Genomic DNA, 24,278 nt, shown 5'->3' with positions numbered 1-24,278 from the left:
AATTATTTTATGATTTATTATGATTTTTCCCAGAATGATAAAAAATGTGTATTGTTTGCAAACAAGAGATTACAGAGTCCAATTGCGCTGTGATTTGGTGCATGATACGAATATCTCATAAAATATGCCTAAAAGACTCGGATATAATCTAATTTTTAAAAAATATGACAAGAGGTCCACATGCCTTATCGGTCACCTGAGTACTAGTGAAAAAGTGTCACTACTCCCAAGGGCTATGAAATCTAGAACAAATATCCTGTTCTGAATATCTAAGCTAAATTCTAATGTTCAGCAACAGTATAAAACAAGATGTGTTCTTGTAACTTCAATACCCTCAAAAGTGCATACACTGATGATAGGCTTTACATAATAAAATAGGTGTATTAACATTAAAACATTAAAAGATGTGACTAATTTGGACCCATCCTAGAGTCAAAACCCTAGGTTGTGAAATACACCATTTTTTTGGTACATCCTTTTCTGCTATTCTAAGTATGCATTTAAATTTTATTCATATCGGCAAACTTACACATAAATACTATATACTACATGTACATGTAAGTTTGGTCCCACCTTAATACTAAAACCCCTACACCTGGGATAATCAAATTTACAATTTTGGTAAAGGACTACCTGCTTTTTCTAAACATCCATTTAGTTTCAATAACACTAAAGGAGATATTATCAAAGTTTTATACACAAAACACTATATAGTAAGTTTGGCCCCGCCCTGGAGTCAGAACCCCTACCCCGGGGATTATGAAATTTACAATTTTGATAGAGGCATTCCCACGCTACATCATTTTGTGTTTAGTTTTTCTTAAACATGCGGTTCTTGAGAAAAAGAATTTTGAAAATTGATCAATTTTGAGCAGTTTTTGCCCCTTCCATAGGGACCCAGGGGTGCAGGAATCCTGAAATTTACAATTTATGTCCCCCTTGTTCCAAAGATGTTTCATACCAATTTTGAAAAGAATTGGAAATGATAGTTATCAAGAAGAAGTTAAAAATTTCTATTGTTCACACATTTAATAACTGACCATTTTGGCTCCACCCTGATACCACAACTCCTACCCCTGGGATCATCAAATTTACAATTTTAGTAAAGGACTACCTGCTCTTTCTAAATATCAATTTAGTTTCAATTTAGTATCAACAGCACTAAAGAAGATGTTAAAGTGTTTTACACATAAACACTATATAGTAAGTTTGGCCCCGCCCTGGGGTCAGAACCCCTACCCCAGGGATCATGAAATTTACAATTTTGATAGAAGCTTCCTTGGTCATCATTACTATATACTCACTTTCTCTTCTACACCTGTAGATGCCCAGGAGTAAAGAAGATTTGAAAGAGATATATCAAATTTACAGTATTTACCCCAAAATTAAGGCTCCTTTAGGGGGGGGAGGGTAATGAGAAATTTACAATTTCCGGTCTCCTTCACCTACAATTGCCACATACTAAATTTGGTCAAGATTGGCCTAGTAGTTTCTGGGGGAAAAGTTGTTAACGGACGGCGCACGACGACAGACGCAGGTCAATTGCAATAGGTCACCTGAGTTTACTCAGGTGACCTAAAAATTGAAAACGTTATTTGTTTATGTCTTTTAAATCTAAGAATAAAATCTTCAAAAATATGTCAGTTAGAAAAGAGATATATCGAGGAAATCTATTTAAAAAAGAAATTGAAAGGAAATGACCAAATTCAAACAATCAATATTTTCAAACGAGAGAAAAGGGAACCGATCCTGATCTTACTAAAATAATCATATTGTTGCTAATTGTATGCACTTTTCATCAAGAAATTGGTTTCTTTTATAAATTCATTTCATTTGTAAACCTTTTTCCATCAAGGGAATGTAGTTTTCTGATTACAATGTTCTCTATGACTACTTTTTTAGAATTCCGATCGGGCTTGGTTAAAATTTTAAAAATCGTAATATTTCTGAATTTTGACCATTTCATTTCAATTTCTTTTTAAAATATACTTCTCTGATGAAAGTTGAATATAACGAACAGTGATCAATCTTATAACTCCTATAGGCAATACAAAATAGATAGTTGGGCGAACACTGATCCCTGGATACAACAGAGGTGGGATCAGGTGCCTAGGAGGAGTAAGCATCCTCTGTCGACCTTTTTTCTAATTAACATGTTTATTTTTTTTATCTAAAAACTTAGAACGTCTATCTGAGTCATTTAGGCATCTTTTCTTAGATATTAGTGTCATGCATCAAATCACATCAAAATTTATACTCTAGAGTATCTTATTTGCAAACAAAGCACCTTTTTATATCTTTCCGTGATAAATCACAAACAATTCATATAAAATACTTGAGAGCTTGTATGACCCTTTCGATGATGAAATGATACTTCATAAGAGGTGCTTTAACAAGCCGTTAAATAAAATTTTAGTGTAATGAACTATCTTAAAGGAACCGCAATTCTGCAATATTTTGAATTAACATTTCCAATATTATTGCATCTCTATAATATTTTCCCACGGGAGTATGGACAATGCGTGTATGAATACAAATAAATATAGTACGTCTATTTTAATGTTCGAGATTTTAGAAAGAAATGAAAGTAGAATGTAAATGTAAGAAATAAATTTCATTTTTGAAAATACGTGAGGGCATGATCTGCAACGCTTCATGCCGGCATACTTTTCAAAATGGGCTTCATGAAGTATGCCGGGGTGAAGCATCAAAGTTCATACCCTCATGAAATATATGTACACTTTATGACTGAAGTATCCTCATATGGTTTGTAAAACATTGCAATATCATACATATCTCGATTTTTCTGCAAAAATCTTGATTTTTATTCGATAATCTTGATACATGTATTTATATGTGTAAATCTTGATTTATATTCGATAATCTTGAATATCGAATATAAATTAAGTTTTACACATATAAACATCAAGATTATTGAATATAAATCAAGATTTACACATATAAATATCCAGATTATCGAATCTTAATCAAGATTTGTATAATATTGCAACGTTTGACATGCCATATCCTCACACAATGTGGATTAAAGGTTTGTTTTCAAACCATGAACCTCATGGCTGGGGCGTTATACAAATGGGGTAATATTGATATACAGACGCTGCCATGTAGTGTATACGTAGAATGTTAAATTCAATCCATTATCACAGGTTCAGGGTGGGGCTACAATGGAGACTCGAGTTTTATTTCAAAATATGCAAGCAAGCATCTTTGTGTTGTTGTTAAAGTCATGGTCCCCGAGACCAGGACATAGTCACAAATGGAATTTTAAAAAATTCGTAGGGTTGTGTGAAGAATCATCTTTAAAAATTCTCTCAAGAACTAGATTCTTGTAAACTGATATGATAACGCCTTTGCTTGTTCAGAGTATGACCCCCTCGGTCAGCGCGGGACTACAACTACTTTATAACTTGAACATTTAAGTATGTGCAGATCGTCGAGTGACTCGGATGAGGGAAACTGTGACCCATGTGTTTTTTATTTATTAATCATTGTTGTACCGTTGCCTTTCTCACACTAACTGTTACTCACGAGTAATCAATGATTTTGCAAACCGTCTATCTTTAGGTAACAGAGTACTTATGACTAACATCCCATCATTCACGGTAACTGTAGAAGACGAACGGATAATTCCATCCCAAAACTTAAATTACATCAGACATATCTACCAGAAAACGGAAGAAAAAATCCCCACCTGGAGTGCGCAGGTCTACAAAATCGACACTAGAATGAATTACGTCAAAGCTACCAAAACGAATGTTGACGTCACGAAAGCGATAGAGGAGATTTTCCAGTTTTACGAGGCATTTGACCGCGAGATATTGAGCCTGGAAAGCATCGCCTCTGTATGGAAGCTGCTGGAGGGATTTGGGAGCTTCAGAGAGCCGTATATATACTGCTTGGATACACGTCCTGTCTCTGCTGTTGATCTGACGGTCTCGTGCTCTCTCGTAGAACCACTGATCTGCAAGATTGATGTATCCAGATATCTTGCGTAAAGCGTACTATGAAACGTTTACAATTTTTCCTTGAATTATATTCTATGATTTTGATACCTGTTTTCTGAATGTATGTACCATAATATGATTTCTCATACTCATTGTGCATCACGTCCATGTCAGAAGTTGTTAAGTTAATGAAATTTATGTATTTTTATGCCCTCATAATCGGAGATTCGGGGCATATAGTATTTTGGTCTGTCTGTCTGTTTTTCTACAAAACTTACTTTTGGCCATAACTTTTGAACGGGTTAATATAAGAGTTTTCATATTCTTGGGAAGACTTTTCCTTTGGTACCAAAATTCTTTTATCTCATGACCTTCACCTCGGTGTTTGACCTACTTTTGAAAAACTTTAACCTTTCAATGCTTTATGAAAGAGCTTTCAATTTTCACACGTATTCTTTGTGACAAGACTTTCTTTTGGTACCAGAATTGCTATCTTGTCGTCAAGACGGGGGCATCAGTGTTTCACAAACATATTTTGTTATTCGTTATTATTACTTTTCCCTTTTTGATAGTTCAATAAAAGCTTTACTTTGAAACCCAGCGTGATTTTATTCGAGTTAAACTTTTTTCCTTCAATTTTTAGCAGATTGATTTTCACTCCGAATGAACGATTTTCGAGATACGTTCGGGGGTTTTCTTTTGGAGAACTTTCGTACATAGTAAGGCGCGAAACAATTTGTTTACATGCGGGAGTGGGACAAATATTCATCACTGCATAAGTGAATCTATTCAATAAATTTCTCATTTGCAGTTTCATCACACGGATTCGACTGATGCACAAACTAGGTAAATGATAAGTATAATTAAGGAGTTAGTAATTCAATGCATGAAATTCTTATTTTATCACCTTATTTCGTTGCTCGTACGTATCATATCCAGATTATTACTTGCAAATATGACATTGGTTTTATGTTTCCAACTTTAGTAAAATATTTCTTTCGATATTATTTTGTATTTCCTACATTTGCATATTTAAAGAGAACCCGCTTTAAATACATTGTATCCCCACTGACTGTAGGTCCACTCATTCAAAGTTCCACTAAATGCTCCTCATACATAGAACAGCTCTTAACTCGAAACTGGCGTATCCCATTGGAATATAAAATGCGATATTTCGTTGTCAAATTTACTGTACACAGAATTTGATCATGTGAGCAACCACAATTTACGTCCTCAGTGAAATTTTGTTGATAAATTGTGTGCATATTTTATCAAATGTCTACTTCAACCACTATTGTACACATACATGAAACCCACGCCTACCATCATGTGGAGACTGCATCTGTGTTGGTTCAAATTTAAAGGGGAAGGCAACCCAAAAATATTTACATGATAAATGAATGGATTAATTATATGATAAAAATCCGTCATACTATTCTATTGATATACGGCCGAGATAGCTTCAGTACTCATGGTACTAAGTTGAAAACGTTAAAAATTTAAATTCCCGCCATCTACATAGATACTGCCCACTTAGATCACCTCTGTGGGTTCTAGATGATGGGTACCGAAATCTGCCGAAGTTTGCCGAATGAGATGCTGCCATGGTGTGGAACTTTTTTCTCTCACATTATCACCAGTGTGAGATCGACTTTACCCATGTGAGACAGCCATGTGAGATTTTTCTATATCATATACCTAGTAGTGTATCAGCCCTGATACACCTATCTTGGCTAGGGTGAGACAGCTGCAAGTAGGTAGGGCTGTCTCACCCTAAGGGCCGAGATATCTCTGTCTCGGCCCGTTGTCAAGGGGCTGTCTCGCCCTCAAATTTCAAATGGATATTTCTTCTTTAATTTTTTGAAATCTAACATAACTACATGAAAAAAATGATGCTAGACACAATTTTTTTCAAACATAATACTTTCTTCCACGACAAAATTTAATTTAAGCAGAAAAATTAAATAAAAACGTTTTCAAAAACAGCGCTAAATTGTAGCGAGTATCTAAGCAAAGGGGGGTAAACCAAATAACAGTTGTTTATTTAGAACAATAACACGTTTAACAGTAGGAGGATTATGGAGGGTGATACTGAAGCATTTTCAGAAATCCCCGGTCCTAATGGAGATAAAATGTTAATTTACAGCAATTTTGATGTATAGAAAACTGTTTTAAGGACTTGGCAATAAAACGAGAAAAGTAGAACCATTATCTTCCGACGTATTTCAGCGACTTATAGATGCTAAACAGATGGGAAACGGTAAAAAAAAAAAAAAAAAAAAAACTTACTTCAGTATAAGGTAACATTCCTTAAGCAAAGAAATAGCAGCATCAGATCTGTAAACATTCCCGTTCATACGATGACGCCACGTAAACAAAGTTCTACAACTCTTACAAATTATATGAAATATTGAAAACGGGCGAGTTTGGTAAATCCGAAAAAATAAATAAAAATAATTCACAGCTTATTTCCAATTTTAATATCAATTATCAAGCACCTAGGAGCTGCTTAATAGAATATACATGTACATGAACAACACAACGGTAGATATGACGAGTTTCTCAGCCAAGCAGTTCAGTTAATTCTAGACCACATGAGGGGATGTAGACCCATAATATTAATCAGCTACAAAACCCAGACTTTAGTATGTTTCACAATGCCAATAGTACTGGAAACGTAACCATTAAAGTAAACTCTCTGAAGGAATAAAATAGTCAAATATCGTTGTACAGTATACCATGTATTTATGTTTGGGTCAATAACCACCCCCCCCCCCCCCCCCTCCAACATTTTAACGTGGGATTGCCCCTCGAGTGATCTCGGCCCGACTCCGTAGGGCTCGGGCCGAGATAAACTCTCGGGGCCAATCCCAGGTCCGAGATCAACATTAGAGTGTGATATTCTATATGTCTCACACTGCTGCGACGTCATTTGATTGTGACGTCATATATTTTCTATGATTTACGTTACACGGTGAAGATTTACGTTACATGGTGCAGTAAAAATATTTTGCATTTTAATGTAGTATAGCTTTCTGGTGGACAAACTTGGGTTTTTTAGTTTACACTTACAGTGTAAACCATTTTCGGGTATGCTTTTTCTGTCTATCTAATTAGTTTTTGCATCGAAGTCTAAATAAGGATTTTGTTAATTTAGAATCTCTCAAAGCTCCTAAATTTATGCACTAAACTGTAGGTAAAATGTGAGAAAAATAATCCTTTATTATTTACTCGTCTGGGATAGGGAAATTCCACCTATGGAACAAGATTCGCTGTCTAGGAGGACTCGGCAAAGCCTCGTCCTAGACTGCGAATCTTGTTCCCTCGTTGGAATTTCCCTATCCCACACTCGTACTAATGAAGGATTCTCTTAGTATTCAAGACTATAAAAATCAATAATTTTGACGTCACACCGTCTGTTCCGGTTTTGATGAGATCATCGTGTGAGCTGACAGTGACGTCCTTGTAATTGTCTTATTGTTAGAGCTGACAGTAACGTCATTCTGTTTGTTTTATTGTATATGAGCTGACAGTGACGTCGTTATAATTGGTTCATTGTATGCACTGATAGTGACGTCATTATAATCGCTTTATTGTGTGAGGTGACTGCAAACTCCCCGTCGAGGTCTCATTACGTCATCTACGTATAGACCTCTCCTATGTGACGCAGTACAACATACAGATTTGTATATTGTGAGTCAGCGATTATCACGCAGGCAAATAACACTAAAGAAGTAGTTCGTATTAAAAGTTTGAAGATATTGACATTAAGAGCATTAATATAAAAGTATGGGTTTTATTTTAAACATAAATTGATCAAAAAATCATTAAAAAGTAGGGAGAGTCTGTTCAAATTATTGTGTAAAGTAATAAACTTGTTGTTTACGTTCTTGTTTTGAAAGTTGTTTACATTTGACGTTATGTTTTTTCGTCATTCTACAGTGACGTCACACAGTATACGCGCCTATAAAACCGCTATCCCATAATGCCTAACTGGAAGAGGTTGGTTTGTAAGCAAACGAATTCTGGCGGAAGTTTGGAGGTGACTGTATGAACTGATAATGACGTCACTGTAATAGTTTTATGGTGTGAGGTGACAGTGACATCATTGTATTTGTTTTATTATGTGAGCTGACAGTGACGATATTGAAATTGGTTTATTCTGTGAGCTGACAGTGACGTCATTAGAATTGTTAATGTGTGAGCTGACAGTGACGATATTGTAATTATTTTATTGTGAGCTGACAATGACGTCATTGTAATTTTTTTTATTGTGAGGTGACAGTGACGTCATTGTAATTATTTTATTGTGAGCTGACAATGACGTCATTGTAATTATTTTATTGTGAGGTGACATTTATTATAGGATTAAACGTTCTTTTTGAAGAATTTATCGATGTATAAACTCCGGACATTTTGCTCACAAACTGAATAAAAGTGCGAAGCACTTTTATGTTAAGTTTGTGAGTAAAATGTCCGGAGTTTACACATCGATAAATTCTTCAAAAAGAACGTTTGATTCTTATAATTCCAATTCATTCACTTTACTAACAATTCCAAAAATTTGAATAGTTTCCCCGCACTATGTTATTTGTTTTCAGGTGTGTATGAATACATCGCGTTTTCGGATTTATTGATGTGTAAACTTTTGTTCAGCTTTATTTTCGTCCAATCAAAACAATTGTAATAAATAACATTGGAATTATATCATTGTAATTATTTTATTGTGAGCTGACAGTGATGGTATTGTAATTGTTTTATCGAGGGAGCTGACAATGACCTCATTGTGATTGGTTCATTTTGTGAACTGAGAGTGACAGGGTTTTTTTTTTTTAAATTGTTTCAATGTGACAATATTATAATATGTTTATTGTATTCACCTTATCGATATAGACAGTATTGCCTTGTATATATCAGACTTAGATATAGCCACCTTTTCGATAACAGACTTAGATAAACCCACCTTGTCGATAACAGATTTAGACAACACCCACCTTTTTGATAACAGAGTTAGACAAAACCCACCTTGTCGATAGCAGACTTAGATAAACCCACCTTGTCGATAACATACTTAGATAAACCCACCTTGTCGATAACAGACTTAGATAAACCCACCTTGTCGATAACAGACTTAGACAACACCCACCTTGTCGATAACAGACTTAGACAACACCCACCTTGTCGATAACAGACTTAGATAAACCTACCTTGTCAATAACAGACTTAGATAAACCCACCTTGTCGATAACAGACTTAGATAAACCCACCTTGTCGATAACAGATTTAGACAACACCCACCTTGTCGATAACAAACTTAGATAAACCTACCTTGTCAATAACAGACTTAGATAACACCCATCCTGTCGATAGCAGACTTAGATAAACCCACCTTGTCAATAACAGACTTAGATAAACCCACCTTGTCGATAACAGACTTAGATAAACCTACCTTGTCAATAACAGACTTAGATAACACCCATCCTGTCGATAGCAGACTTAGATAAACCCACCTTGTCGATAACAGACTTAGATAACACCCATCTTGTCGATAACAGACTTAGATAAACCCACCTTGTCGATAACAGATTTAAATAAACCCACCTTGTCGATAACAGACTTAGACAACACACATCCTGTCGATAACAGACTTAGATAAACCCACCTTGATGATAAAAGATTTACATAGTGTCTGCCTTCTCGATGATACGTGTATCTACCTGCATAATAACAAATAGACATCGGTGATGCTGAACTTGAAAACAGACATGGACTTCAAAGATCTGGTTAACAGATAAGTTGTACAATTAGACATACTGAGTAACAGACAAGCTAGATAAAACTACTGTACACGTAACAGACAAGCTAGGTAAAACTACTGTACACTTAACAGACAAGCTAGGTAAAACTACTGTACATGTAACAGACAAGCTAGATAAAACTACTGTACACTTAACAGACAAGCTAGGTAAAACCACTGTACACTTAACAGACAAGCTAGGTAAACCTACTGTACATGTAACAGACAAGCTAGATAAAACTACTGTACACTTAACAGACAAGCTAGATAAAGCTACTGTACATGTAACAGACAAGCTAGGTAAAACTACTGTACACTTAACAGACAAGCTAGATAAAGCTACTGTACACTTAACAGACAAGTTAGGTAAAACTACTGTACACTTAACAGACAAGCTAGATAAAGCTACTGTACATGTAACAGACAAGCTAGATAAAACTACTGTATATGTAACAGACAAGCTAGGTAAACCTACTGTACATGTAACAGACAAGCTAGGTAAAACTACTGTACATGAAACAGACAAGCTAGGTAAAACTACTGTACATGTAACAGACAAGCTAGGTAAACCTACTGTACACTTAACAGACAAGCTAGGTAAAACTACTGTACATGTAACAGACAAGCTAGGTAAAACTACTGTACACGTAACAGACAAGCTAGGTAAACCTACTGTACATGTAACAGACAAGCTAGGTAAACCTACTGTACACTTAACAGACAAGCTAGGTAAAACTACTGTACACGTAACAGACAAGCTAGGTAAACCTACTGTACATGTAACAGACAAGCTAGGTAAAACTACTGTACATGTAACAGACAAGCTAGGTAAAACTACTGTACACTTAACAGACAAGCTAGGTAAAACTACTGTACATGTAACAGACAAGCTAGGTAAACCTACTGTACATGTAACAGACAAGCTAGGTAAAACTACTGTACATGTAACAGACAAGCTAGGTAAACCTACTGTACATGTAACAGATAAGCTAGGTAAAACTACTGTACACATAACAGACAAGCTAGGTAAACCTACTGTACATGTAACAGACAAGCTAGGTAAACCTACTGTACATGTAACAGACAAGCTAGGTAAAACTACTGTACAGTTAACAGACAAGCTAGGTAAACCTACTGTACATGTAACAGACAAGCTAGGTAAAACTACTGTACACTTAACAGACAAGCTAGGTAAACCTACTGTACATGTAACAGACAAGCTAGGTAAAACTACTGTACACGTAACAGACAAACTAGGTAAACCTACTGTACATGTAACAGACAAGCTAGGTAAAACTACTGTACACGTAACAGACAAGCTAGGTAAAACTACTGTACACTTAACAGACAAGCTAGGTAAAACTACTGTACACTTAACAGACAAGCTAGGTAAAACTACTGTACATGTAACAGACAAGCTAGGTAAACCTACTGTACATGTAACAGACAAGCTAGGTAAAACTATTGTACATGTAACAGACAAGCTAGGTAAACCTACTGTACATGTAACAGACAAGCTAGATAAAGCTACTGTACATGTAACAGGTAAGGTATGTAAAACTACTGTACATGTAACAGACAAGCTAGGTAAACCTACTGTACACTTAACAGACAAGCTAGGTAAAACTACTGTACACTTAACAGACAAGCTAGGTAAAACTACTGTACATGTAACAGACAAGCTAGGTAAAACTACTGTACATGTAACAGACAAGCTAGGTAAAACTACTGTACATGTAACAGACAAGCTAGATAAAGCTACTGTACACGTAATAGGCAAGTTAGGTAAAATTACTGTACACGTAACAGGAAAGCTAGGTAAACCTACTGTACACTTAACAGACAAGCTAGGTAAAACTACTGTACATGTAACAGGTAAGGTATGTAAAACTACTGTACATGTAACAGACAAGCTAGTTAAACCTACTGTACACGTAACAGGAAAGCTAGGTAAAGCTATTGTACATGTAAGAGGCAATAGGACAATTAAACAAGTACGGTAAAAATGAATATGTTGACCTGGGTATCGAGCAAGTTTAAAAAGAATATTGGAAACGTTACACAATATGCCCGTTTACAAGCTAAGTCGATGCCTGTGGAAAACGGGTACCTGCAAAATGCGAAACGAAACGTAATCTGCCGAAATGAAACGAAATTTGCCGAAATGAAACCTACCGAACGAAATAGATTGTAGAACCGAACTGTGTAATCATGATAATAAAAAATGGTATCTCAGGCCCCTGAGAAGGTTACCACTATACATGAATTATCTTCCCTGTTGGTGTGGTCTTTCTGGTTGACTGGTACATTTTAAGTGGTCCATCGGTTAGCATCAAACATTATTTGAAGAAGCTGGTGTCTGAGAAAGTTGAAAGCAGAAAGACATTTAACCTCTTATTCTATCTCTAACTGCTGCGGTGCGAATACTTTCAATAATGGAAAAAACTGAATAGTATACCTTATTATATGAATGCAATTTGGTAAGATATATATGCAATGTATTATCAAAAATCACCATCGATATGTATAAAGTCTAAAGATAACTCTATATATTTGGGGTGTTGCTAAAACGGGAAATTTAAAACGGGACGGAAAATGGAAAATATTATATTCAATAATATCAGGAGGAGGTCAGCATTTTGTAAAATCAAAAGGCTTATGAACAAGGGAAGCAGAAATTTCAAAGAGAACGGGAAGACATACTCAGAATGAAGACATACTCGGAATCCACCGTTTGATGTACTACATACAAATACACAATATCCACATGTAAACATAGATTTGTCTTTAGAGTAAAAAATCCTGAAACATGTATTTATGCCCACACCCGGATGCCGGCGACCCCACCAATCGTTTAGTGTATTTCCTTCAGACCTCTGACCTGTGAGACTGTAACCCTCCGTTCTGAAATTTATGGATCCAAAACTAATTGTACATGGTATTCATAATTTAATCGACTTTGGATATGTACTTAGTGTTTACTCACCACTCCCCCCTTTCCAACTTTTAAAACTTTGTATCAGTTAACACGAAAGCTTACATCGAAGGGGATGCGAATTTTATTTATATGTGGTAACTTTCACAGGGGCCTGAGATACCATTTCAAACTATCATAATTAAAAGAGTTTGGTTATACAACCTGCTTCGTTTCGGTAGGTTTCGTTTCGTTTTGGAGGGTTTCGTTTTCGGTAGATTTCCTTTCGTTTCGCACTTTACAGGTATCGGTAGAAAACTAGTTAAAAATATCTAAAATTCGGCGCCGTTTTATATTGCTGTTAAACATTAAAACAATAATAAAACAAGAGTACCGTACATAATACGCCGTCACAAACTCATGTAAGGTGTAGTTCAATGTTTTTATGACATTGATTGGCAAACATGGTAAATATGCAGTGAGTTGTAGCACTTTAATTAGGTAGTACTTTCTTCTGCATCGTATGAATAATACCGTAACGGGAGGTAGATAAACAAACCAAAAGTTTACGAATACGCAAGATCGCGACTACTTTTTCCGTCTTGGTTTTAAATTTTACTTCCCCCTTTCAAAGTCTCGCGAGACCCAGAGTATGCGAGAATTTGGGCATGTTGGTAAATAATACCAGTTCTACAACTTTTATCGTGATCGATTCACCCGATTTTAACAATGGTGTACTATCATTGCATTGCAGTAGACTGTAGTAATGATTCAAGAAAGAAACATAATACGCAGAAATATCCATAACTGATAGATTTTAATGGAAATATGGTGGGGTTTTTTCCCACTGATGTCAACCAGGAAATTCCCAAAGCTGAGAAGAGCTTGCGTCAAAATATATAGCTTCGCGAGCTAAATTCAGAAGTTCATTTTTCCTGTATCCGGACGTTTTTACACACCTTTCATATAAAAATGCTTTTAATTGTGGAAAGCACATGGAGGTTAAATCGTCTTCCGATGCCATTGTTTTGAATAAACAAAAAATGCCCAAGATCGACACGCTTTTCCGGACTTCTTTACAAGAGAGTTCCGCTAACGCGGTATTTACGATCTTGCGTATTAGTTCAACAACCTGTATTTTTTTGCAAACATCAAAGAAAATTGGGAAATTATTGGGAATCAAAATCCCTGCAATACACACGCCTTCAAGTTGTTTACAACGGTCTAAGCTTGAAAACTGTGAGACAAGTTAAAACACCACGAGAGAAATTAGACGGACAAGCGATGTACCTGTACTCCCTATGTAATACCCCCCCCCCCCCAAAAAAAAAAAACCTGACCAAGTCCAACAACCTGTCATTTCTAAAAAAAAAAAAAAAAAAAAAAAAAAAAAAAAAAAAAAAATTAAGACCACATGCACATCTTCAATACCTATACACACTCTCTGTACATAAAACTTGAAAACTGTGGGGAAAAGTTAAACGGACAAATTTTGTACCCTCCATACAGCATTAAAATGAAAAAATTCTTACAAGAAAGGTCAAAAGCTACACGGCAAGTTTCAGCTTGATATGTGACAGAGAAACAAATGTAGGAAAAACAAACTGAACGGACGGACATACAGACACTGTTGTACCATACTACACCCTGTCTAAAGACGGAAATCCAAAAATATACAGGTGACAGGCAGGTGAATAGGCTAAGTAAAATACTGTACATGGATTGTTAAATGATGTTGACTCGAAAGTAATGGACAAGGGAGACAATTCAGCACGCTGGGTAAATTTGAGCATGGAAATTGGATAATGTTAACCTGGGTATTTGTCAACTAAGACTATTAGACATGTTAGATAAGAAACTGCACATGCATATTGGACTATGTTGACCTGGGCTAACAAGTAGAAAAGACAATTAGACATGTTAGATAAGAAACTGTACATGAATATTAGATTATGTTGACCTGGGCTAACAAGAAAAGGTAAGTAAGAATCTGATGGTTTTGACCTAGGTAACACCCTTCTGAATAATAAATGTATACGTTGTACTTGAAACACTATGAAAAAGTGAAGATACTGAACGATGATCAATCTCATACAACCTATAAAGAATAGAAAAGTGAGAGTAGGGGCCCTGGAGACATCAGAGGTGGGATCAGGCGCCATCTTCTCGGTGACAGACAGACAGATATAGTATGCTCGACAGCATCCAATGACGATATAGACCTTCTCGGTAAAGAGAGCAACTCCATGACAGCTCGTCATTTCTGACTGTCAACGGATGCTCCCTTCATCGTATGATCTTATTTGTTGATGTCAGCTTTCAATTACCGCCTATCAACCTGCAAAAAGTAACGTTGTATATAAGCATCGTATAATGAGTGAGTAACAGGAATCATTAAATCCCTGTAAAATTCTTATACTTGAGCACATTTCCACGAATGGGTCACTGTGCTGAGAAATTAACCATCACGTGTCATTAAAGATTTAGCTTTCGCTTTCATGTCGAGGACAAAAGGTAATTATGCAAAGTAATAATATTGAAATAATTCCAGAATCAGCATCAAAGAATGCAGTTTGAGCACGCCCCTTTAAAGTGAGACAAACCACACGGACTGGGCTATCTAGCGGCAATTAGCCTGCGTTGTTTATCAGGCATTGTTCCAGTCAAGTCTTATCAAATTCCCACTAAACAGCGCATATTTTAATAGAAATGCAATTTACCAGGCGTACCTAATACACCACAGTCTATAACAAGATTTTCGGTGATCTATCGGCGGTTTTCGTATAGCATTAAATTGAGAAATGAGTTTGATCTGCACATAATGACACAGTATTGGGGGGCGTAGCCCAAAACAGTTCTAACCGAGTCAGATCAAAGGTTGACGGTTCCATGCGCATGCAATAATGAAATATTTCATAACATTTTCAAGATTTTCCTCTTGAGCAACTCTAGGAATTTACATTTTGAGGCTATTTACCAAAGTTCTTGAAAATCTTGATCTGTAAACCTTACTCTTATTAAAACTCAAAGATCAGGCTGTTGGGTGGTGCACTAAATGTTTTCCAGATTTCCCTATACCATAACTTTTCCCCCCAAGGGACATATTGCTTCAGGTTAATCCAATCGAACACGTGGTTACATGCCCTGATTTGTTGCGTCCTTCTACAAAAGTGTGCTATATCAAGAAAGCAAATATTTGTTAGCAAAGCAATAAATTTTATAAGGCAAATGCAAACGTCGTAAAGGATTTTCTTTCTTATTCATATAAAATACTAAACTGATGACATATAAATTTCCATCGCAGAAAAATTATGCGAAATATGCATTAAATTAAAATTGATTTTAATAATGCTTAAACCGTCAATCTTCATTCTGTAAATGTTTGTAGTTTACTGGTAAGCGTTTTGTCCTGACACAAGGAAATAACGAATTCCGGAAAAAATTGTTAAGTTTATCTTGCAAAAACCATTTTGTAAAAATTTCAAATATGTCTATCTTCTAGAATGATTTCTATTGGCATCTCTGAAATTTAGCATGATTAGACGAGAGAGAGAGAGAGAGAGAGAGAGAGAGAGAGAGAGAGAGAAACTGAAAATATTATTTACGCCAATATAGTTATGGAATATACAAATAATTCGTTAGATAAAATTGAAAGTAACTCACCACACCATTTTGTATATCCTAGGACCGATCACAATTCACGTCCCCTTTCTTACGGAGGAACAGGGTGGCTTATTCTGATGCAGACTTCTGAGTCACGCCTTATATTACCCCCAAGACGAATGAGCATTAATCCTGATGTCCTGCCTCGCTAATGGGGAGGGAATGCAGCGGAATAGTTTATCGTGCCTAATTTGTATGTATCGTCCTAAACTTGAATAATTCGTCCATATAATTAAAGTGACCTTTAATTCAGGAGAGGGGAAATCACTCACAAGATTACGTCACATCGGCTTGCCATTAAAAGAGCCAATTTTACGATACGCCAAGATTAGAAAATGAAATTTTTACAATCGAGACCATATCTTATTCTTCAAGTGCAATAAAAGTTGGAGTCTATAAATTAAATAGGGGCTTTGTGACGGCAATTTTACTCTAACTCATGTGTGACATTAAACAAAGGGGCGTGTTGATGAGTTGGTTGGGAGGCTAGCCGTTCCTCGTCACACGTACAGGAACTGTTGATAAATCGACTCATTGATGCGGTCTATCCTAAACAAGGGAAGGTTTATATCCCTCCATCGCTATACACATGGATGCGCGTGTATACTTATATAGATATAAAACTTTAAAAGTAATTTGCCTTCAGATAACCTGAAGGAGGCGACATGGGGTGCCTGCAACATATATATCTGAATTATTTTTTTCCTGATCCGACATGTTTTATGTCAAGATAATATAACGAGTAACTATTTACACATGTACTTGGTCGGGATCTAGATTAATATCAATGTCAGAATCATAAAATATTTTAAAGATCCAAAGTCATTTTCAATTTCTACATTAGACGATAGCCCCCCCCCCCCTAAAAAAATTGTATGATATGTTGAGTAAAAAAATAAATGAATACACAAAACAAAATTGAATATCAATTTGCGTGTAAGGGACTATTCATTTATTTATTTGGAAAAAATTGTATTGAAATGCATGTACATGTATACTAAAAATAGATTTGCTATCTACACTTGAATCCGATCAAGAATTTCATTTATCACTTTCAAGACAAGCATTTGAAGGGTGGCAAATGATGTTGCAAGTGTTATACGTTGTAATATAAAAGTCATGACATTAAAATGTGCTAGATTTCACGATGATATCAAAGAAATCAACAAATAATGACATTTTAAGTTTCATATCATGAAAAATGAGTGGAATTTTCTTGCGTAGTTACGTGTTTTGCTCAATGTGTTTGACCGACCCGAGAAAAATGACCTACTCAGAAACTGCCATTTCTCTCATTTTAGTTTTCAAAGTACGAAACGTTTTTGATACTGCTCTCTGCAACGATATATGTCTTCATATTTGTATAGAAATGTTCACTGAAAGGACATGTCTTCAAATATTGGTTAAGAAATTAATGTTCGCTGAAAGGACATATCTTCAAATATTGGTTTATAAATGTTCATTGAAAGGACACATCTTCAACTATTGGTATAGAAATGTTCATTGAAAGGGCATTGATCAGCAGGTGTAAATGATACCCAGTTTAACCATCAAACGGAGCATACAAATTTCAATACCGGGTAATTCATAATTATATAACAATACATGAAGAACATAATCCCTAAACTAATCAAGTTATCGACAATAATGTTCTCAATATTGAACTCGATGAACCTTACGCCATTCCTACCATGCATACGTATATACAGTGGCGAATTGAAATGAGGGGGGGGGGGGGGGGGGGGGGGACAGCCGCCGCCCCCTAAAATTTTCAAATTTACGGTAAAATCGTGATCTTTTGTTTAGAAAAATGTAAACGATAAAAGAAACAATAATTTCTTCCACTCTCAGAGAAATAATTGACAAAATTTATTTATTGAATTATTTTTATTGGGAGACTTACACTTTTTCCAAAATTCCTTAAAATTTGCGTCATTTTATTATTTACACCTTATTAAACATGACAGAAAATCGTAAATTGAACTACATAGGAGACATATTTCAAGCCCTATAAAATCTGTAAAATCTAGAAGCTTCCGGAGGCCTCGCCACCTGGACCCCAACAGGACTTCGCCCTGGGCCCACTGGCGGCCCCCAGACCCACTGGCGGCCCCCAGACCCACTGCCTCATAAAGTTGCGCGCCCCCGAACCGCGCGCAATTCCTGGATCCGCCCCTGATATATGTTGATTGCCAGTTGAATGTAAAGAGGACGATAGAGAACATTCATGGCTGTAGATGTAATTTGGAGATGCCCACTATCATTTGAGTTGATTCGTCAAGTTTTCGATTGTTGTGGTACAGTGTAGTAAATATAATTGTTTGTATCTACTTCCATCTACATTTTGATATTGTCCTATTCGGGGTAAATCTATCAATTTATGAAACTTAATCAAAACATCACATTGAAAATGATATACACTGTTTCTGTGCGATTGGACTGGCACATGCATCCTCCATTTTCTATCAGATATTTTCAACAATACCACCAACACTCATGCCCTTTGTTATAAAATATTATCTTATCTACGTTACGATTCTTAGGTTAAATTCTTACGCCAAGAACCGACCACCATGGTCATGCGTTGGTTCCCGTTTCTGCTGTTTGTAGGCTTTGTTTTGGCAGCTGATCCCCCGCTTGGTATGTAATAATAATAATAATACCATATTTATATAGCACCCTTTTCATACACTATGTACGCTCAAAGGTGCTTTACAATGCATATATACCTTACTACAGAATGTCATACACATAATACATAGAAAATAAATAAAACATTAAAAAAAGCAATGATATAAAAGGCGTTATCACATATAAACAGTCCGAAGCTGTATCATGTTGGCTGGCAGGCTATCCGCTCGATATGTATGTGTCGTGTTGGCAATAGGTCCCCCACTCGAGTATTTTTCGTGTTGCCAACAGTTCCCCCGCCCGATATATGTTTCATGTTGGCAACAGGTCCCCAGCTCGGTACATGTTTCGTGTTGGTAACAGTTTTCCTGCTCGGTATATGTTTCGTGTTGGTAACAGGTCCCCTGCTCGGTATATGTTTCGTGTTGGTAACAGGTCCCCTGCTCGGTATATGTTTCGTGTTGGCAACAGGTCCCACGCTCGATATATGTTTCGTGTTGGTAACAGTTTTCCTGCTCGGTATATGCTTCGTGTTGGTAACAGGTCCCCTGCTCGGTACATGTTTCGTGTTGGTAACAGTTTTCCTGCTCGGTATGTTTCGTGTTGGCAACAGATCCCCTGCTCGGTATGTTTCGTGTTGGCAACAGATCCCCTGCTCGGTATGTTTCGTGTTGGTAACAGATCCCCTGCTCGGTATGTTTCGTGTTGGTAACAGGTCCCCTGCTCGGTATGTTTCGTGTTGGTAACAGATCCCCTGCTCGGTATGTTTCGTGTTGGTAGCAGGTCCCCTGCTCGGTATGTTTCGTGTTGGTAACAGATCCCCCTGCTCGGTATGTTTCGTGTTGGTAACAGATCCCCTGCTCGGTATGTTTCGTGTTGGTAACAGATCCCCTGCTTGGTATGTTTCGTGTTGGTAACAGATCCCCTGTTCGGTGTATGTTAGGTCCCACGCTCGACACGTTTAACATGTGGAGTATACTAATGGTGGTGAAGAATGTTATTTTTCTTTTGGCCATTTTATGTTACATAAATGTAAACTCCAAACAAATTAGACAAATTTTTATTCTAGGCTTTCGAGGAGAGAATAAATCATTTACCAGTAATTGTTCTGAAGTGAAGACGTTCTGTTCAATTGACTGTAAAAGTGGTGAGCTTCATTTTCTGTTCCACAGAGACCTACAATGTTGACCGGTCGAGTCTGTCAGTGTCGGGGGTGTCGTCTGGAGCCATTATGGCGTCACAGCTTCACGTTATTTATTCCAGCAGGATCATGGGAGTAGGACTGATTGCGGGAGGTAAGTGTTTACAATTCATCACAAAGTACGGGTATGTACATAACTATACAATAAGAATGCCAAGATCGTATTTCTAGGATTACTTCTAGATTATTGTAACATCCACATCGTATTTCTTAAAAATTGCATGTAGGTAAAATATATATAGTACATGTATATGTCATATTTCTTTTGGACTACTTCATCGATTGAATTGATGCGCGCAATCAGTAAATATGTGTAAAAATAAAAATAATCTCAATTCTACTATAAGAGTTTAAAATTAGGAAATGTATGTACCTAACAATTTCAGTAAATACCTGTAATCACTGATATTATATGCACCTATTCACAATAATTACCATAAAACATTTGACATATTTACAGTAACGCATTGTACTATTTACAGTAATACAATAACATATTATACATATCTATAATTACAGCAACATGTTACACATATTTACAGTAATTACAGCGACATGTTACACCTATTTACAGTAGTTACAGCGACATGTTACACCTATTTACAGTAATTACAGCGACATGTTACACCTATTTACAGTAGTTACAGCGACATGTTACACCTATTTACAGTAGTTACAGCGACATGTTACACCTATTTACAGTAGTTACAGCGACATGTTACACCTATTTACAGTAGTTACAGCAACATGTTACACCTATTTACAGTAGTTACAGCGACACGTTACACCTATTTACAGTAGTTACAGCGACACGTTACACCTATTTACAGTAGTTACAGCGACACGTTACACCTATTTACAGTAGTTACAGCGACACGTTACACCTATTTACAGTAGTTACAGCGACACGTTACACCTATTTACAGTAGTTACAGCGACACGTTACACCTATTTACAGTAGTTACAGCGACACGTTACACCTATTTACAGTAGTTACAGCGACACGTTACACCTATTTACAGTAATTACAGCGACACGTTACACCTATTTACAGTAATTACAGCGACACGTTACACCTATTTACAGTAGTTACAGTAGCATTTTACACTACATATATATGCTCTATATACAGCGATCAAATCGACCATTCTGATTATCTTATTTTTATATCCTCAGTGCCATTTGCGTGTTCGGGTGGTACTCTGGCCGGGCTGACGACGTGCATGTCGATCCCGTCCCTGGAGTCTGTGTCTACAATGGAGGCTTTGGTCTCCTCCGGAGCTCTGTTTGGTAACGCGGACGCCACCTATCACATGCGCCATGACAAGGTGTTCATCTTCAACGGACTGGAGGATTCGGTCGTTCATCCAGGTATTGATCTGACAATTTAGACATTTTTCCAATTCTAAAATAAGTGAAAAACTACTCTAAATTAATTTGAAAAAGTCGAGGAAAGTACATTATATGCTCCTGACTACGGAGATTTTTTTTGTATAAGGCAATGGTCCAAATATCGCACGCTTCTACAGACATTATATCCACGACAGTCGGAACATCAAGACGGTGTTCGACATGCACACTGAGCATTGCATGGTATGGTTGATTGGTTGTATATTGTTTAACGTCCCTCTCGAGAATATTTCACTCTTATGGAGACGTCTTTTGCATGTTTTAAGTTATCCATGGAGACATCATAGAAATCCATGCTCGGTTAAAAGGCGCAATCATTGATACAAGAAACATGTTTTATTAGCCGACAGACAGAGTTGGTGGTCCTTGCACTGTTCTATCAAAAACAAATTACTTGAATAACTGTGGATACAACGGTGCGTTCGAACTCCTCAACTTTATTTACGGAGGACATTTAATGGTGCGTATATTTCATCATCTTACGCATTTTGCAAGTGGGCAGAAAAAAGTTGAATTTTGAGAATTTACAATATTAATATTTAATTCTAGCGACCATCCGGGAACACGACTCTGGCTGGACAGGTAAGCCTGACATTATATACATGCATACCACCGTACACCGACTGTCCCTGTTAGAACTTGAATGCTTTAACGAGCACTCTGCATTTCAGTCTTGTAAATAAGTTTTACGATATATAAGGAATAAATGTCTGATTGTTTGCATTATGGGACTACAGAATTTTATAATTTATAGTTGAAGGGTCAAAATAGGTTTATTATTACTGACAAACCATTGTAAAATGAATTTAGACATTTAATTTGACTGACTTTTAGAATAAATGTAGTTTTTTTTTCCCCTGCAGGTGAAGACGTTCAACCAAGCCCAGTTTTTCACGGCAGCTCCAGTAACGTACAGCCTCGACAACACCGGATATATCTATATACCATCGAACTGTCTGGACAAATCCAACAGTTAGTAGTCACGTGATCAACAGAATAAAACGTCCACTTTCAAAAATACAATTACCCGTTGCATAGACGTCTAAGGTCAAATATTTTAGATTGCCGTATGTTTAAGAATATTACGCGTGCTATGTCAGGACGTTTGTGTGCGGCAAAAGTTACAACTTTTGAATCAGAACGCCTGCATACCAAGTCGCCATCTTCGGCACAAATGTCCCACTTGACTGGCTGTTTTGATTTTCGATTTAGTTGCCATAGTTCGTATTAGTTGAGGTAATTTAAAGCTTGGCACTTGTGCCAAATGAAGCCCGATATGACCACCGTAGTTGTTTGCGATTGGCTAGCTTAGATATTTCTCCTCTTCTTCTGGATCTTGGCATATGCTTACAAGTGTTAGAAGTATCGGTATGTCTCCTGTCGGAGTACATGGAATCACCGTTGACCAGGCGATCCAGAGCACGGAGACGAAGTCAACCATAGGCAGTGGAGAAATTTCTGAACGGGAACAAATAGGGGGTCTGAGAGCATAAAAATTTATCATAATTGTGTTAATAATATTTTTAAATACTACAGTTTAAAAAAAAAAGGTGGGGGGTGACATCAATCACCGGATCCGCTGATGGGTATCTAAATATTTCAAAGATTTTAAACACGACTGCTTTAAATAATGCACCTCTACCACTTGGGTCATTGGCTAAAGTGGGCTAAACTTTTCTTACAAGTCCTGTGCTACTCGTTGATATAGCCAACAAGTAGCATCGAGTTCCATACCGACATTGTAGCAGGCGACACATTGCGGTATTGGTGAGCGTTATTAGTTGTTACATCCAGGCTTCTTATTCAGATTCATTAACTATGAATTGTAATTTTCCGATAGTATCATTTTTAAAAACTCTTAAACTTGTTCACTAGAGAAAGATTTCTTAATTAGTACATACTTATACGATTTTAAATCTCTGTAGATGTATCTATTTTTAGAATGTAAACTCCACGTTGCTCTGCATGGGTGTAAAATGGGCAGGTGAGATTTACATGCCTCCCTTATTAGATATTCTAGTCACGCATCATCTCGAGATTAACATCATTATACTAAACCAAATCATGGCGTCTATGATGGCACATTTTCATATTACATGAACATGCCTACAGAATTTTTTTTCAATGCATAAAATCTGAAAATTATACATTGTTTGTTATTTTTGTTAACAGACATTACATCAATGAGGACTATGTCCGAAATGGAGGTTATAACGAGGTGGGGGAACTGAACGACATCATCATCCTCTACCCACAGGTCGTACCCACACTCCTCAACCCCAGTGGCTGCTGGGACGGGTACGGCTACACGGGAGCCATGTTTGGTGAGTGACCTGCTCCCTATCTAATTGCAGCAGAACCTACTTCAACTTTTTTCTTAAAAGATTTTTTAAAATAAAGTTTTGTTCAGTCAGCTGTGGTCACATGAGATTATGGAAGTTGTAAATTCTGCCATCACGTTTTTCGATTTTATATCTGAAGTAAATGAAAACTTGTAACTTCAGCAACCAATAAAGGTTACCAAGAAGAAGGCCTTAGACGTATGATGACGCAAGTCATGGGGCATTGGTGACGACCCGGTGATGAAGACTAATCATCTATCACCAACACAACATTATGAATAATATTTGTTTTTTCTTCATTAAAATGTATGAAAATACTTTCAGCCACACTCAAATGTTGAGGGATAACTTGGAT

The 24,278-nt window shown here is 36.6% G+C and overlaps 2 protein-coding genes across 10 annotated transcripts in view; both read left to right on the top strand.

Moving 5' to 3' along the window:
* Positions 1–4,566, top strand: part of LOC125683199 (deoxyribonuclease-1-like) — a 42,225-nt gene extending 37,659 nt beyond the window's left edge. For all 8 annotated transcript variants that reach the window (XM_048924071.2, XM_048924066.2, XM_048924067.2 and 5 more), the window contains one exon: positions 3,586–4,566. In XM_048924071.2, the coding sequence (XP_048780028.1) occupies positions 3,586–4,016 (431 nt within the window). In that variant the 3' untranslated portion in view covers positions 4,017–4,566. The remainder of the gene's footprint in view (positions 1–3,585) is intronic.
* Positions 4,567–4,623: 57 nt separating this feature from the next.
* Positions 4,624–24,246, top strand: LOC125683202 (uncharacterized). 2 transcript variants are annotated; one of them, XM_048924078.2, is made up of 10 exons: positions 4,624–4,811; positions 20,143–20,265; positions 21,348–21,542; positions 21,670–21,764; positions 21,925–22,041; positions 22,131–22,163; positions 22,445–22,553; positions 23,523–23,565; positions 23,754–23,905; positions 24,086–24,246. In XM_048924078.2, exons 1-10 carry the CDS (start codon positions 4,799–4,801, stop codon positions 24,151–24,153), a joined length of 948 nt encoding a protein of 315 aa, XP_048780035.1. In that variant the 5' UTR covers positions 4,624–4,798; the 3' UTR covers positions 24,154–24,246. The 2 variants fall into 2 exon arrangements, with proteins under 2 accessions (XP_048780035.1, XP_048780034.1); XM_048924077.2 differs by lacking the exon at positions 4,624–4,811 and adding an exon at positions 18,871–18,979.
* Positions 24,247–24,278: the final 32 nt, after the last annotated feature.

Source organism: Ostrea edulis, chromosome 6 (assembly GCF_947568905.1).
Source record: "Ostrea edulis chromosome 6, xbOstEdul1.1, whole genome shotgun sequence".
NCBI lineage: Eukaryota > Metazoa > Mollusca > Bivalvia > Ostreida > Ostreidae > Ostrea > Ostrea edulis.
The sequence above is the reverse complement of the archived record's forward strand: the minus strand, read 5'-3'. Positions and strand labels throughout refer to the sequence as shown.

Coding starts and splice junctions, on each gene's coding strand:
- LOC125683202 (XM_048924077.2), top strand. CDS start 18,913: ATGGTCATGCGTTGGTTCCCGTTTCTGCTGTTTGTAGGCTTTGTTTTG. Junction 21,765..21,924: donor TGCACACTGAGCATTGCATG/GTATGGTTGATT, acceptor ATGTTTTATTAG/CCGACAGACAGAGTTGGTGG. Junction 22,164..22,444: donor ACACGACTCTGGCTGGACAG/GTAAGCCTGACA, acceptor TTTCCCCTGCAG/GTGAAGACGTTCAACCAAGC.